At 43.7% G+C, this 17,331-nt stretch overlaps 1 protein-coding gene across 7 annotated transcripts in view; it reads left to right on the forward strand.

The window, feature by feature from the left end:
• Nucleotides 1–17,331, forward strand: part of FAT3 (FAT atypical cadherin 3) — a 702,395-nt gene that overhangs the window by 674,403 nt on the left and 10,661 nt on the right. For all 7 annotated transcript variants that reach the window (XM_082340432.1, XM_082340440.1, XM_082340439.1 and 4 more), the window contains 2 exons: nucleotides 12,014–12,167; nucleotides 14,258–14,913. In XM_082340432.1, the coding sequence (XP_082196558.1) occupies nucleotides 12,014–12,167; nucleotides 14,258–14,913 (810 nt within the window). The remainder of the gene's footprint in view (nucleotides 1–12,013; nucleotides 12,168–14,257; nucleotides 14,914–17,331) is intronic.

Below are 17,331 nucleotides of genomic sequence, written 5' to 3' on the forward strand. Positions count from 1 at the left end.
GTATGCACCCATAATGCTGGCCCAGCTTCTTAATCCTTCTTTAAGGAGGTCACAAAGCTTGACAATTACAGGAACGTCCAGTTGAGCCAATCCGTTTGCAGCATCCCACAGGCGCAGTGAGCTGGCTGCAGGAGCCCAGAAGATGCTGGCACGGCTGCCCCCTTCCCTGCCCACTCCACACCCTTCCAGGCCTCAGCAGCCTGGAGGAATAGGATCTCCTTTTAAGTATCTGCCCCTTCGGACCGCTTGCAAGTCACTGCAGAACAATGGGTAACAGTCTGAGTTATGACGTCCATGCGCTATCCTTTCACAGGTAGCTATATAACTTTACTAGAAGCTAAAGGGTGTGTGGGGTGAACCCACCACCCCAGAAATAGAAGTATAGTGGACATGTTTTAGAGCACGCTTTTAAAACGTGTGTATTATAAATAAGTCTAGGGACAACTCTATGAACGATTAGAAAGTCAAGAATAAGGAGAGGGCAATTTACATGAAATATCAGGACAAACCAGTCATTGAGCGCAATGATACTTTACCCCTGTAAAATTCCCCCCAGAGATACATCATCAAGAAAAAAGAAAGAACAGGGTAGGCCAAAAAAGAGGGGAGGAGTGGTGTAGATTTATAGAGGGTTTCTATTGTTTGAGGGAAAAGCCAAGATTATTTAAGTCCTAGGAGTCTGACGATGAAAGCCTCCCTGACTTTACCCAGATGCAGGATCTGTGTTGATGTAAACTAGGTCAGGCGCTCTCCTGGTTGAAGGCTTTGCCACCTCAACAGCCTAAGTACTGATTCCACTTTAGCCCCTCTGCAGAGCCTCTCAGTGGGAGTGTGATTACCAAATTTAAACCTTCCTCACAAATCACTTAGAGATTCTGCTGTGTGCATTACCATCTAATGTTCGTTAAGCCCAACTCCAAATGTAGAGTCGATTTTATTATTAGAATGTTATAAACTGCCCATGAAATGATGCAGTGCTGAAACACAGACAACAAAGTTACTTAGACTTGCATATGTTACTGCCACAATGAGGGCCAAGTGCCCTGGGGGGAAATTTCTGCTGTCTCGATTTAAGAAATCTATTTGCTGTTTTTACTGTCTCAGCAGTATATGTAAATAAAGGGTTGTTATGGTGCCATAATTCCTGAATGATGGGCAGTAACTATACTTCAGTGGTTCTATAAACCAGCCCATTATGACAAGTCACGGCCAGTTTTTCACCAGGCAAAACAATTCTGCTAGTGTGAGCCATCCACGATATATAAAAGGAGCATGTAATTAAATTTGGGTTGAAATAGAACACCACTCCATGTCAAATGCTGGGTACATAGCCACAAATTGTAACATACTTTTAACGATGGCAGGACGTTGTTTTTGCTGGCAAAGCTATGGGTTTCCACAATGGGTTGGCTTTAAAATAATAATAATCACTGTATTAAGGAAAAAGACTGAGGAATCTTGCTTTTTCTTCAGTGTACATTTTAATTTTTTAATTGCCATGAAATCCCTGAGCTAAATATTCAGTGCAGGTATGTTCATTAAATGACTATGACCCCTATGACCCACATCAGAAACAGCAGTTTTCCTCTATTTTTTTAATCTCGTTTGGTTTAACCAAATTTCAGGACTGAGGACCCACCTGCCATATACTTTTTCACGTGGTCTAAAGAACGTGCTTTCCCCTCCCCAGGGACCCAACTTTACCCATGGGTTGCATCCTCTCTCAAACTCCTCTTTGTCCCCTCTTCCCCACTTTCCCCTGTGATTGAGCTTGGGATTGGGATTGGGATTCTTCGGGAGGTACTCTTTCTTCCAAGGGAGTAAAGCCTTTTATCAGCTCAAGTCTCTCCTTTGTACCAGGAGGCTAATGTTTTCCTTAGACAAAGAAATTGTCTTTCCTCACCTCCATCTATACAACTCCCTTCTCTCAAGCCTACTACCTGTTTAGTTGAGAGGACCCAGTGGTCCTTATTTCAGCAGCCCCCGGGTGTGGTCCAGATGGGGAAGTACCGTGCTCTCATGCACAGCAGTACTGAGCCCAGGGCCACCAAACTCCTGGCCACTCACCAGGAAATCCAGGAAGAGTGTTTCCGTTGCTTCCCTGGGGAATCAAAGGCACAGGAGCCTTCTTTTTTTTTTTTTTTTTTTTTTTGGCTGCATTGGGTCTTCATTGCTTTGTGCAGGCTTTCTCTAGTTGCGTCAAGTGAGGGCTACTCTTCGTTGCGATGTGCGGGCTTCTCATTGCGGTGGCTTCTCTTTTTGCGGAGCATGGGCTCTAGGCGCAAGGGCTTCAGTAGTTACAGCACACAGGCTCAGTAGTTGTGGCTTGTGGGCTCTAGGGCGCAGGCTCAGTAGTTGTGGTGCACGGGCTTCATTGCTCCGTGGCATGTGGGATCTTCCTGGACCAGGGATCAAACCCGTGTCCCCTGCATTGGCAGGCAGATTCTTAACCACTGCACCACCAGGGGAGTCCAGGAGCCCTCTTCTGATGTGTGAGGAGGTACCTACCTGCTTCCTGGCTGTCAGGATTGCGGGTTTGGCTTCTAAGAAAAGAGGAGAGAGAATCCATTTTCTTGCCCCCATTATCAGAGGAATTCTTGCTAGGTCCCCGTATCCTGTCTGCAAATTCCCTAAGTTGGTGCCAAATAGTAGGGAGGGATGGGAGGAGCAAGAAAAGGAAGAACCAACAATTTTCCCTTTACCTCGTATCTATGAAAGTATTTAGCTAATTATGAGCTCATTTAAAATAAAGGAAAAGTCATCTTAGTTGTGAGTGATGGTTTAAAAAGAACAATAATACTGAGTCATTAATGAAAGGATATTCATGCCTGGAAGAATTCCCTCGGGCTACCAGGGTATCTAATCACAGGAAAAGAGTCTTGCTTCCCCAGATCGAAGTCTAGGATGCATGGAGTATTCAAATAGGAAATGTGAGCTGGAGAAAGTAGAGGGAGGTGCTTAAAATGACTCCATGTGCATGAGAATGTTGATAACACAAGTTAATGGTTTGAACATCTTGCTGTTGTTGGAACCCTGAGTTCTGTGTTGCTCTAAAATTCCATGACACATATTTTAGCATAATCATTCTCTTGGCCCTTCAAGAATGATGGGGTATTGGTCATTGGCTCTCCTGGTCACAGACTCCACTCTCTAATGGTGACAATCCTAGCACCAGGCCCTTGTTCCAGAGCATTCAGGGTTTTAAAAGCAGGCAACCCACAGCAAGAAGCAGATTTCTTTCAGAGAAGCAGGATTCTGCTCCAGCCACCTCCAAACCCAATCAGACCCTCGGCATAAGGGGCAAGGAAGCCGAGTCTGCTAGCTTGGAATGGCATGGTCAGCAGATCTGACCAGGGTTATCCCTCTGACTGTCCCAGGAGCAAGCCACGGGGACCCCAGGGGAGTCAAAGCCCAGAACTCTGACTTGTAATAAGAGGGTAAATATGACTCTGTAAATCAACCACAGAGGGAAGGCTCTCTCTCAGTAAAGCCTTAAAATTATATGTATTTCATAAACATGAACTGGAAATAGCAACCACCATGGAAAAGAAATGGCCTAGTCCCATCATGACCCCTGCGTTTCCAGACCCAGTGGGTGGGCAACAGCCCAGTGAACACCCACGATCTGAAAAGGAGGCCCCAGTCCTTCGTGCTTTATCCTGCTCAGCTCAAGCCCATGAACGGAAAGCCAAGTTGAGGCTAAACTATAATTTGGCGAAGCAAGGCAGCCACTGATGACTACCAGGCCAGAAATAGTCATTCAGATGGCTGTCATGAGACTGCAAGCTTAACTCTTAAAATGAGAAGTTGATAACTTTTTCGATGGTAGAGTTCCATTTGTTAGTTTGTCATTTTGTTACTGTGTGCTCGGTACTGTGTTACCTGTGCTGTGACACAGTTCTCACCCCAGTACTCTGGATCGGTACGATTCTTTGCTCCCTTCAACCCCCATTTTTCAGATAAAGAAACAGGCCAGAGAGGTTAAGTAACCAGCCCAACATCACACAGTTAGTAAAGTGAGGAAGCAGGATGTGATCCAGGTTTGTGGAACTCCTCCCCACCCCTGCCCAGCCCCCCAGCCTATGCTCTTAACCCTTGTTACTCAAAGTGTGTTCCAGGGACCAGCAGCAGCTGTATCACCGGAAATGTTAAAAATGCTAAAAATGCAGCATCTCAGAATGAATCAGAATCTGTACTTTAACAATATCCCTAGGTGATACGCTGATTTCTCTCTCTGTCTCTGAACTGCCCTGAAACCCAAAAAAGAAATGAGTTCTTTTCTGTTTTCGTGTGCTGTATATAGTGGTTCTCAAACTCCAAGGTGCCTCTGCACCATCTGAGGACCTGATTATAACAAGACCTTGTTATAGAAGAGTCTCTTGGTTGTTAAGGGGAAAGGAGAATCTATTGACTTGCCTCTGTCATCTGCTGTCCACATCCGAGGAACCTTCCGCTAGGTCACTGAGTTGTATTTGCAAGTTCCTGAATTTACCACCAAAAAAAATTTCTCAGTGAAAACTTTGGAGGAAGAAAAAGACCCAAACCTACGAATCAGAATCTCAGAATCTGCAAAAGTGGAATTTGGGCATCTCTGTTTTTAACAAGCCTCCAAGATAGTTCTATGCAATTCTGAGTTTGAGAACCATTGACATTTGGGAATCCCAGTAAACTCTGTATTTGTCAGAATGTGAATCAGTGAATTCCAGGAGACACAGGACATTCAGAAATTGAATGTCAGATGCACAGCCTGCATTTTTAATAATTGATTTAGTGTAAAGATTGAACTTTGTTCCCCAGACAGTCAGAAGTTTGGGGTCACCTGAGCCCCCTTTCAAAGATAAAAGTAATAGTGCATACCTACTCCCTCTAAGCAAGGTGCATAAAACAACAAGTTCCCAAATTTTGTTAATAGTTGGGCATAGAAGCATCTTCAGCTACAGAGTGACCTGTGCTGCTTTGAGTAGCACATCATTTTGCTGAGTATTTTGGGCCCCTAACTTGTAAGTGTCTAGATTAATTCAGTCTATCAGACTTTAATCAAGTGCCTGATTTGTGTCAAGCTCTGTGTTAAATTCTCTGTGTTGCTGTCTCTGTGACCAATGGATCCACTTATGTGGCCTCCCTCCCTTCACAGTTGCCTTAAGGGAATTAGACAGGTTCCCTGTATGTGCTCAGCCCACTGGCCCACTGAGCACAGGGGGACAGAGAAGGGAAAAGCCAGGCTCCCAGATAATATACTATGGACAAATTTGACTGAGCTTTGCAGCTTATGGGGAAAAAGTTTTTTTTTTCTGGGTGACTTTCTTCTAAAGACTGAGGTAATTTTTTTTTGGTACTTTAGAACAGCCTCATGGTAACAGCGTTAATAATATAATATTGATATTAATAGAAAACCTCAAAACCCTAAAGCAGCCAGGTTATGTGCAGACACAAAAGAACATGCCAGAAGGTGAAAATTTACTTTGTGCTTAATGTTAACACATTAAATGTTTCCAGGTCCTCAAGGAAAGTATTGGAGGTTCGGCCCAATATACAATATGTGAAATGTGAGCCAGCTTTCCTAGGGGAAGTTAGAGGTCTCGCCTGCAAAGGTTTTCATCTTACAAGGTCTAAAGGTATTGCGTGGACCCTGCTTGGTGAAAGAGGAAAGTCAGAGTGACTACAAGTTGAGAGGGTGAAGTAATGACAGAGGCCATAGTCCTCAGCTAAGCTTACTCCACCTAGGATTAACATCTCATGTGATAATGTGGCCACCAGTTTTCTCAAACTCATTGAGATTCACGTAGACTAGAAGTTTCAGTACTTCCCAATATTCAGCCTGAAAGTCAGAGTGAAAAAACTCCCATGGCTTTCTTTTGTTTGGTTTATGAGCAACCCAGAAAGGAAGCTGATTTCAGAATCCATAGTAATTACGGTAATTACAACAATAAAGCACCTAATGTTTGTGGGCTGCATTGTGGTTGATGAATCCAGAAACCTTATTATCCCCTCTGAGGTGGGTATTAGTGAGGCTTAATGATCAGATAAAAACAGGGACGTCCCTAGAGTTCAGGCGGCTCGGCCATGATCACACCCAGCTGGTGAGGAACAGCCAGAACTTAGACACGTACCCACCACATCACAGCTGCCTCCCCAGATTGTAAAGTTCCTGGAGTATCTAAACGCAGTCATGATTCAGCAAGCATAGTGGTTGACGCTGACTTCAGATCCCAAGTGCTAGTCGCACATCTGTCATTATTTCCACCTTTGTGCGGAAGGTAGATGTTTCCTTATCAAGGCAGCCAGACCGGATCAGAATGATGTTCACCTACCCCAGGTGACCGGGGCCAAAGGTGGACGCCATTACTTGGAGGAATCAGGTCGGAACATGACTTAACTAAGTCAAAGGAGTAAGATAGGAATTATCTTGATGATTTGCCTACACAACCCAAATTCACTCTATAATTGCTCAAACCATTTCTATTTTTGCATTTAATAGGTTTTGCGATGTTCTTCTTTGAGCAAGGAAAGGAGGGGGCATTTTAAGTTCATCTGGGTGCAGATTTCAAAACCATCTGTATCGGCTGTAACTAGAAGGATTGTAAACAGGAGCACAGCTTTGAGACAAGGCTTTAAAATACACTTCTCGCTGTGGCACATGTATACAATGGAATATTACTCGGCCATCAAAAGAAACGAAATTGAGTTACTTGTAGTGAGGTGGATGGACCTAGAGTCTGTCATACAGAGTGAAGTAAGTCAGAAAGAGAAAAACAAATACCATACGGTAACACATATATATGTAATCTAAAAAAAAAAATGGTTCTGAAGAACCTAGGGGCAGGACAGGAATAAAGATGCAGACGTAGAGAATGGACTTGAGGACACGGGGAGGGGGAAGGGTAAGCTGGGACAAAGTGAGAGAGTGGCATGGACATATATACACTACCAAATGTAAACTAGATAGCTAGTGGGAAGCAGCCGCATGGTACAGGGAGATCAGCTCGGTGCTTTGTGACCACCTAGAGGGGTGTGATAGGGAGGGTGGGAGGGAGACGCAAGAGGGAGGAGATGTGGGGATATATGTATATGTATAGCTGATTCACTTTGTTATAAAGCAGAAACTAACACGGCATTGCAAAGCAGTTATACTCCAATAAAAATGTTAAATTTTTTTTTAAATAAAATAAAATACACTTTTCATTTCACAAGGATTTGAGAGGAGAGAAGCTATGGCATTGTTTGTTTTTAATGTGTATTTCAGTGCTAGTGTAACAGTTATCTTTTTTAAATCTGGAAACTGGTATGAAGTAGCATCTGCCACTTACTGACTGTGTAACTTTGGGCAAACAATCTTATGTAAGCCTCAGTTCCCCTTTTGTAAAATAATAGTACTTTCAGCAGAGGGTTGTTGTCAAGTATTAAGTGACATAATGCATGGAAAGTTCTTAGCATTTTTCCTAGCACATAATAAGCTGTTGTTCTTGGTGATAGTTATTTGACATTCTCCCCCAACCCAAGACAAAAAATCTACTCTTTTTAATAAGACTTTGAAATTATCCACTGAATTTTATTTTTCTTTTTCATTCACAGAAGTGTTAAAATATTATTTGTGATCAAATAATGCCTGGCTATCTTTGGGAATTCTGTTCCCTCTATTTGTGTTTTATATCAACATATGGTAATGCTTTGGGAGAGCAGAAGCTTTATTATGCTATTATCTTTATTATTTGATGATTATTTGGCTCCCAGAAGGCTGTCTGATGCTGTCCATCTCACTGCATCTCATTGGCTCCCTGGAGAGTTGTGGGGAGTAACTACAAGCCCCTCCTGATTCCTAGTAAGTTGTGAGTTCTGGCTTACTGACAAGTTCCAATGCCAATACGGTCTTGTAGAAAGATTTGAGAATCTGAAAGCCTGGATTCAAGTTCAAACTCATCATTTACTAGCTATACATACTTGAACTAAGCCACTATTCTCTCCATCACCCCCAGGGATGTTAATGGGGCCTCTTATTTTTCTTTCATGGGATTATTGTGATCCTTCATAGAATGACAAAGTGATTTTAGACATTACATCACTTAGTATCATTATGGCAGACTTGTTGACATTTTAAGAATTATTAATAATAAGGCCCAGGCCAGGATAATGAGATCATAAATAATGCTTCGTTAGAACAGGTTAATTTTATCAACAAGCCTCTTTCACAAAGGCTAAATAGCAAATATAACTTTTCTTTCATTAAAAAAAAAAATCTGACCACTTTTTAAAATCCAATTGCTTTTCCCTTTCATCATATTGACATAAAAATCCCTCCAAATTTAAAGTTTTTTCTTGCTTTTAGGCAAGATTTCTTCAAAAGGGTCTCCGCCTCCCTTGTCCCATGGGTTTGACATCACGAGAACAGATTCTAGAAAGTTTGCTTCTCTTTTCAATAAACAGAGAAATCCAGATACAGAGTGTAATGAAGTATGATTGTTAAACTTACAATTCAGGATAATACTCAGGACTCTGGAGCCAGACTACAGGGGTTCAAGTCTACACTAGTTTCATGACTGCAAATAAGGAATCTACTTCTCTGTACCCTGGTTTCCTCATCTATAAAATTGGAATAATAATAGTACCTTTATCGTAGGCTTGTTTTAAGATTTAAATGAGTTAATACATGTAAAGTGCTTAGAACTGTTCTTGGTCCATAATAAATGTCACTAAGTGTTAGCTACCATCATCATCGTCTTCTTCAAAATGGACAGCTAGTTTTCTCAGAGGTAGAACAGGACTTCTCCCTCGTGCAAGGTTTGCAGTGCTCTCTGTGCTCGTCGATGGTGTTTTTCTGTCTTTGTATCCCCAGTCCCTATTTCAGAGGTGTGCTGGAAAACCAACTCTCTAAAAACAAAAGCTCTGATCTGCAGTGTTTGCTGATTTCTGTGGTGTAAATATTCCCAGCCTGGCTGGCGTCAGGCTACCAGTGGTTTAATAACTGTCTGCCAAATTCCTGAATACTTAAAAGTCAGTACCCCCAACCCTAGATGAGTCAGCTCCAGCCCACCACTGCCGATGGCTTAGACACTCAGTGAATGGCTTAATCAGTCAGGCTGGCGTCTGCCTCAAGTAGCACTAGATATCCCAGAAGATAATGAAAATGACAAAATGCAGAAGGAAATGTGTGAGAGTAAAATAGTGCATTAGAGGGAGTGCCTCATTTTAAATTCTGATTTTCCAAGGCACAGAGACACCCAATCAAAGTAATCAAACCCATGACCCTCGTTAGAATCCAGTTTCCATGATAGTGATTCCAATGTCCCTTATTTCCAGACAGTTCCTCCTTGCCCCTCCCTGGCCCCCCGACTACTGCTGCTATGGTTTTATTTGAGAAAAGGCCAGGGCTTGTCAAATAGGAGCTGGAGAGGGAGGAGTTGTACCTGAGCTGACCCACCTTGCCTTAGGTTCCCCCTCCCGACTGCCCTCCCTCCTCATCACTGCCCTGCTTTGCAGATTCCCGTACTGTGGTTGTTCCGCCCCCTCCCTTTAGTCTTAAAAGGAATTGAATTCATCCTCACAAGTCACTCTCCCTCTAAATGGCATGCCATCCTCACCAAAGACTAGCCAGGTGACATAAGGAAGCATTTTTCCCAGTTCCAACTGCTTTCAGCAATCCCCACTTCCATTTAGGTGAGCAACTTGCCAAATTGGAAAAAAAATTACCCCAAGTCAGCAGCATAATCTGAAGCAAGCAGACCTCAGACTATTGCATCCTGCCCATAGACTTCAGGCCGCCCGTCTCTGGACACAGTTTGAATCAACAGTGGTCTTTCCTTATACATTAGTTCCCTGGTGTTTCATTGGTGTTGCATTCAAGAGTGTTACGTCTCCCTCTCAGAGCCTCAACCTCTGGCCCTCTGGGTTCTTAGTACCAGGGAGGCTGGGACTACCCAGTTCCTTCCTCTTAGGAATGTAAAGATTTCTCTCTTGCCTCTTCCACTTGCCTCCTGAAGATGAGTCCTTCTCTCTCCAAACCTGTGAACACCCACACACAGTCATAATGTCCTCCTGTATGTGAGAGTTCTCTGGAGTGTGGATTCAGTAAAACGTCCATGAGAGCATGCTGTATTTCAATCTATAGATTATTAGCTATCTTACACCTATAGAGATCAATCTACAATATCCCAGCATCAGCCACTGACCACTTGGGGAGCAGAGGTTAGCCCAAGAGCCCTTCAAATAAGAGTGAGGATGGTTATTTGCAAACCAAAGTAAATATGATGTGCTCGTTGGATGCTGAGACCCACAAATACCCTTCCTCTACTACCACCCACTCCCCCAAACATTAGAAACCAGGCCTTTACCCTCCCTCTGGGCAGGTGATAGAGCCATTAACGTGGAAATTAACCAACCTTGACCACCCCAAGGGTACTGACACAGTATTGTTGTTGACAAGCCCCACTGATGTGCTTAGAGCTTCCTATCAGATTTCGATTTCTAGCTTTCTTCAACCCCACTCTTCAATATGAGCTGATAAGCCAGGATTACCAGACAAAGGAAATCCTCTCATGCGGAAGATATGGACTGTATTAAGGTTCTCCAGAGAAACAGAAACAATATGATAGACGGATAGATAGATGATTGATGGAAAGATAGATAGATAGATTATAGATAGGTAGGCAGAGAGAGAGAGATAGACTGATTGATTGATTGATTTTTAAGAAATTTGCTCACAGGATTGTGGGGCTGGCAAGTCTGAAATTTATAGGGCAGGACAGCAGGCTGGAAATTCATGAAGAGTAGATTTTTCAGTCTTTACTTTGAAATCCTCGTAGCTGGAAATTCAGCCAAGATTTCTGTGTTGCAGTCTTGAGGCAGAATTCCTTCTTCTTAAGGCCTTCTTTTGAATGGATAAAATCCACCCACATTATGTAGGGTAATCTGCTTTACTTAAAGTCAACTGATTGTAAACGTTAATCACATTCACAAATACCCTCACAGCAACATCTAGACTAGTGTTTGACCAATAACTGGGCACCATAGCCTAATCAGCTTGATACATAAAATCTACCTTCACAGAGACCAAATCACAGAAACAGAGAAAAGCAACTTGAAAGAAACTATTTATGACAACATAAATGAAAATCTCAATAAAAGTTTCAGAAGATGAGAAACTCTCTCGGGAAAGTAAAGCAAAAGCCCACAGAGGTGTAACATGAGAGAGAAAGATAAAATTAAAGAAAGATCCAAATGATCTAAGATCCAAACCATAAAACTTCCATAAAAACAGAATAGAGAAAACAAAGGAAATCATCAATGCAATAAAGAAAATTTCCCAAAGTTTCACAATTTCCAGATTGTGAGAGCCCAGTACTGGTTCAAGTTAAGTGTACATCATTGTGAAAGCTCAGAAAATTGTTGGGGACAGGAGAAGCGCCTCCAAACTGTTAGCGACAAAAAGAAACTAGGTCACACACAAACTTCAGGAACCAAAACAACTTTGGATTTCTCAAAAGTAACATAGAGGGAATTGCTTAGAATTCCATACGTAACTTAATTATCAAAGAAGTGTGAGGGTGGAGTAAAAACATGTGCAAGGTCTCACAACATTGACTTCTTATGAACCCCTTCTCAGGAAGCTACTGTAGAATGAGTTCTAATGAAATGGGTGTGGTACCTACGATAAACTCCTACGTGGAGACATCCTGCCTTTTACAGTAGCAGCCTGGTGGGGAAAGCATCTTCCGCCCCAACCTCGTTTCTGTTCTTGGGATCTGTTCCCTGGGTGTCGCTTACCATTCTCAGTAGCATTCACGTATGTGATTAATTAGGTGAATTTTTGTGGATTAGCACAAGCTCCAAACCATTACTTGGCATTTTTGTGGCAAGATGGGTTCCAAGTTCAAAATAACCAATTTGCTAATCATCTTGGGAATTTGGGCCCTGCCTAAGATTTGATTCAGAGGAATTAGGAGGCCACATGTGGCCGAGTCCGTGCATTCTGAGCATTACCAGTGGCATCCATGGCTCATGAGCTCCTCTGTTTCTCCAGGTTATCAGTGTACCTGTCTCTCCCAGTTCACCGGGAGAAACTGTGAATCGGAGATCACAGCCTGCTTCCCAAACCCCTGCCGGAATGGAGGCTCCTGTGACCCCATAGGAAACACTTTCATCTGCAATTGCAAAGCTGGGCTCACTGGAGTCACGTAAGTGAGATTGTGCAATTAGTCTTTCTCTACGCTGCTTCTTGTTGCTAAGAAAACCAAACAGTAAAAAACTAACTGGGATTGGGACTTCCCTGGTGGCCCAGCGGTTAAGACTCCACGTTCCCAATGCAGGGGGCCCGGGTTCAATCCCTGGTCAGGGAACTAGATCCTGCATGCCACAGCTAAAAAAGATCCCGCACGCTGCAACTAAAGACACCGCACCGGCGATGAAGATCCCGCGTGCCGCAACTAAGACCCGGCACAGCCAAATAAATAAATATTTAAAAAAAAACAAAAACTAACTGGCATAAAATATTCACCACTAATAGGATGGGCAAAGGGTTAATATCTGAATATAAAGCATGCTTACAAATGACTAAAATGTTATCAGGGATTATCTCTGGGTAGTGGGGTTATGGGTTAATTATATTTTTACTTTATACTTCTCTATATTTTCAAAAATTTATACAATTACTATGTGTTCTGTAATCAGGAAAACAATTCTTTTAAAGAAAGTCTTCTCTGACCCCTAATATTTCCAGTATAGCTCTGAGGCAGATATACTATCCATTTCCCCAGAACTCATAAACTGGACTCTACTTTCTAGCGTTTTATGATCATTCTGAGAAACTGAAAACTTACGTTTCCTTTGCAAATCTTTTTTCCCCCAAGGAGGAGGGAAATTAAAGTGTGAGCCGAATGGAAAGGGAATGTTTTAAGTTCTTAGTAAAACACCGCTTTCAACCATCCTTGATGGTTTTAGAAGTATATATATATATATATGTAATCTCAAGCAAAGTGATATTCTAATTACAGATCAGTCTTATGTATTCATTAAAGTAAATCTCCCGAGGACTTTACCAGGAAATACTTAGCTGACTTTGAATTGTTGGATGTAATTTAAAGTAATAAAGCTGCATTTATTTTTAAATACTGTATGATTCTGACTAATTTCCAGCTGACCTGGCCTCAATCTGTTCAAATTAGAGACATTTGACTACATTTTAAAAGGTGGATTACCAAAGATATAAGTGATCGGGCCTTTTAAAATGAACATATCAGAACAACTGGGGAAGTAGAGGACAGGGAAGAGAAAAGATCTATGTTCTTAAACAGTGTTAAACTAAGAAAGAGTAAGACTTACATGTTTGCCTTATAATTATACTCAAAACAAGTCATGGATTGCTTTAAAGAGAATAAAATTGATTTATTTTTCATTAGAATGCTTTAATCATTTTTACTGATAATCTGCGTTAGCATTAGCCTTTAACATAAGCATAGAGTCCAGAAGATACGATGCTATGTCGTCCTCCACCCACTGCCTACATACGCCCTATTACCCCTGCTTCCCAGAGAGACCAAAAATGACTGTATCTATTAGAGAGAAATGTCAGAACCAAAAACTTTCTCCTCCCTGGAAACTCTATATAGGGTATCTAGCTTCACAGCTCTTTAAGTGTAGCTCTACAATCCCCAAAGCTCTGAGAACTAAAAGGACTGAGGATAAATTCGTGGCAAACGAATTTGGTGGCAAAATCAGCCAAACCCATTCTGAGGCTACTTCTAGTCTTTATTTCCCTCATGTATTGTGAATATCCATATGTTTTACTGTAGAAACACTGGCATATTTGATTATGGGTCCTATGTCAGCACCAGTGCCTGGGATGGGGTGGGTATTCTACATAATATGAAAGATACGTACTGTATGTCATTTCTAAAATTGCAAAATTTTACGTTCTGAGACGCACCTGGCCCTGAGCATTTGGAGACCAGTACGTCTTCAACAGCATCTGTGGTTTCTTTTTCTCCTCCTTCTCTTCTCTCCCATGGCAGCCGTTTCCTTCCTCCGACCCGGTAGGGTCAGAATATGGGAGAGATTGCATTGGGAGAAATCCCTTAATGCATGATGATCCCCGGGGTCTATGGTGGGCGCATAAATGCTCACCCACCTCCCATATACACTGCATCATTTTTGTCTTGCTTCAGGTACCCTTTAGGTGCTTTTTTATCTTTTAAAGATGTCGGTTTAAAAAGGAACGTCCGCAGGTCGCGATGTTTGAGAGGGGGCTTTTGTGTGTTCTGTCGCCAAGGTGCGAGGAGGACGTCAACGAGTGCGAGCGGGAGGCGTGTGAGAACGGCGGCGCCTGCGTGAACGTGTTTGGCTCCTTCCTCTGCAACTGCACACCAGGCTACGTGGGGCAGTACTGCGGCCTGCGGCCCGTCGTGGTACCCAACATCCAGGCCGGCCACTCGTACGTGGGGAAGGAGGAGCTCATCGGCATCGCCGTGGTCCTCTTCGTCATCTTCGTCCTCATCGTCCTCTTCATCGTCTTCCGCAAGAAGGTCTTCCGCAAGAACTACTCCCGCAACAACATCACCCTGGTGCAGGACCCTGCCACGGCCGCCCTGCTCAACAAGAGCAACGGCATTCCGTTCCGGAACCTGCGGGGTGGCGGGGACAGCCGCAACGTCTACCAGGAGGTGGGGCCCCCGCAGGTCCCCGTGCGCCCCATGGCCTACACCCCGTGCTTCCAGAGCGACTCCAGGAGCAACCTGGACAAGATCGTGGACGGGCTGGGCGGCGAGCACCAGGAGATGACTACATTTCACCCCGAGTCACCGCGCATCCTGACGGCCAGGCGGGGTGTGGTCGTGTGCAGTGTGGCCCCCAACCTCCCCGCCGTGTCCCCCTGCCGTTCTGACTGCGATTCCATCCGGAAGAATGGCTGGGAGGCCGGAACAGAAAGTGAGTCGGAAGTAGTAATGCATCATTATTTCTTCCGCTCGTGTTTACTGGAAGGAAATTCGGGAAGGGAGAGCACCCCGGAGGCACAGAGCTCTCAGTAGGACATGTTCTGACCCTAAATGTTCACACGAGCCCTGAAATATTGCCCTGGTTCTTCTCCCCGTTTACAGATGGGGAAAATGAGGCTCGAGAGAACATACATAAGGTGCCCAAGGTCACACAGCTAGTAAGAGGAAGCTGGTACTCCAATACAGGGCTGCCAGCCTCGAAAACCCATGCTCTTCTTCTTTTTTTTTTTTTTAATTAAAAAAAACTTTTTATTTTATATTGGCGTATAGTTGATTAACAATGTTGTGTTAGTTTCAGGTGTACAGCAAAGTGATTCAGTTATACATATACCTGTATCTATTTTTTTCAAATTCTTTTCCCATTTAGGTAGAACCCACGCTCTTCTCACAATAGCACACCATTGGCAATAAAACAAGCAGCGTAGCCACTTACGTGATATACAGGAAGTGTGCTATGGAAGGTCAGAAGAGAGTATTTCTAGTCTTAGGGTGAAGGATTGAGGGGAGCAGAGGGACATTTGGGTTGGACCATGGTGGATCCAAGGTCCAGGAAAAGGAGGGCGTTCCACCACATAGAGGCACCCACACGATCAGAAGAAAAGCAAGTCCTTCTGTTTGGCTGGAATGCAGGGTCCTGGAAACAAGAAGGTGAACCAGAAGCAGGAAAAGTGGTCCAGGTAGCTGCTAGATCCCTCTCCTTTTGGCTTCATACAGCAGAATTCTAGGCAAAGGGAAGAGCCACAAGTGCAAAGGCCCTGGGGTGGGAAAGACTTTAGTATATTGAAGAGCATAGACAAGGTCAATGTAGTTGAAGCTTGGTGAGCAGTGGGGAGAGTGGATACATTTTAACAGCAACACTAATGCAGTTTTGAATCAGGTAAGTAGCTTGATCTAATTTACATTTTTAAAAGATGGCTCTGACTGATCCATGGAGAAGAGACTAAATAGGACCAAAGAGGGAAGGGAGCAGAGAGACCATTTAGTTGTCCTCATGAACATCTGGGGAGAGGTGGTGATTGTTTTCTCTGTCCTAACATCAGTCAGAATGAAACTAAGCCAAGCTCCGTTGTATCCTATGACTTTTCATCAGGCCTAATGGCTTTATATTCGAGCAGCAGTGACACCCTGGGTAGCAGGAGTTTCCAAAGGCTAGGATTACAGTACTATGATGTATGTCGGGGTAAAGGGGGAGGGGGGAGGCTGGTTTCAAATGGAGCTAGAAAGCACGTGCACCCAAGGAGATAAAGGGCATCTCCATGAAGGATGGGGGCATTCCTACTGGTGTCTTTAAGCATGAGTAAGATTGGAGTAGGAAACTATTGGAGAGGGCCTAATGGGAACAGGAAGCAGCTCAGTTAGTGCAGGGGACACGTGAGGGGTTACCTGAGGGTGTCCGGCTCTGTTGTTTAGGAGGAAGGCAGCCAGAGGTGAAAGTTTGGACACCGACTACATGCAAAATGATTGAGTCTCTGAGAGTGTGAGCTCACCGAGGGAGCAGGAACAGAGAGACGATGGTCAATCTGGGCCTCAGAAAGAATCTTGGAGATGCCTGCATGTGGGAGGTGGGCAGGGAGTTGGGGCCAGGAAGGGAAACAAACACATGTCAACAAAAAGAGAGCAAGGAAAGCGGAAAGGGCAGCCAAGCAGAAGCCAAGACTACCAATAAGGTCAGCAGGGTTGAGCACCGTAAAACCATCAAGGAAGACACAGTCTTAAAAAAATACTGCACTTGACACCTAGAAGTTTCTTAGTGATCTCAAGAATATCCCAATGAGTCCTCAAGACAGAGTTCAGCATGCAAGGGTTAAGGACGAAGAGATTTGGTGAGAAAACAGAGGCAGCAGATGAACATGAGAAACCACCACTGCCGTGTGCTGGATCGTCTCCTTAAATCCCCACAGCTGCCCCACATGGGTGCCAACTGGAGGAGTGGATAAGTGAAATGACTTGCCTTAGAGCGGTAACTAGGAAAGGGAGGGATGAGGATTGGCATCTGGTGCATCAGGGTCCAAAGCCTGTGCTTTTACCCAGACCGCTCTTGGGAGCTTTACCAGGGAGGAGGGAGAGGGACAAGAGAGGGAGAGGGTCTCCTGATGATGGAGGACAGCCTCTATTCTAGTACCACTCCAGCTATGCTCTCTGCTGACTCCACCTTTGAGTAGAAACACTTATACTTCAAGTCCTTCCCCTTGGAATTTAACCATAAATATATTCCCACTCGAAGTATTGGTAGAGTTAGACTTTACTGCAGCCTTGCCAATCCCCTGGTTAGTAGAAAGCCTCCTTTTATTTAGCAATGAAGATTTTGAATAAATGGAAGAGTGGAGAAAGGAGTTTTGTGGACAGCACT

This window comes from Balaenoptera borealis (genome assembly GCF_965194805.1).
Source record: "Balaenoptera borealis genome assembly, chromosome: 11".
Taxonomy (NCBI): Eukaryota; Metazoa; Chordata; class Mammalia; order Artiodactyla; family Balaenopteridae; genus Balaenoptera; species Balaenoptera borealis.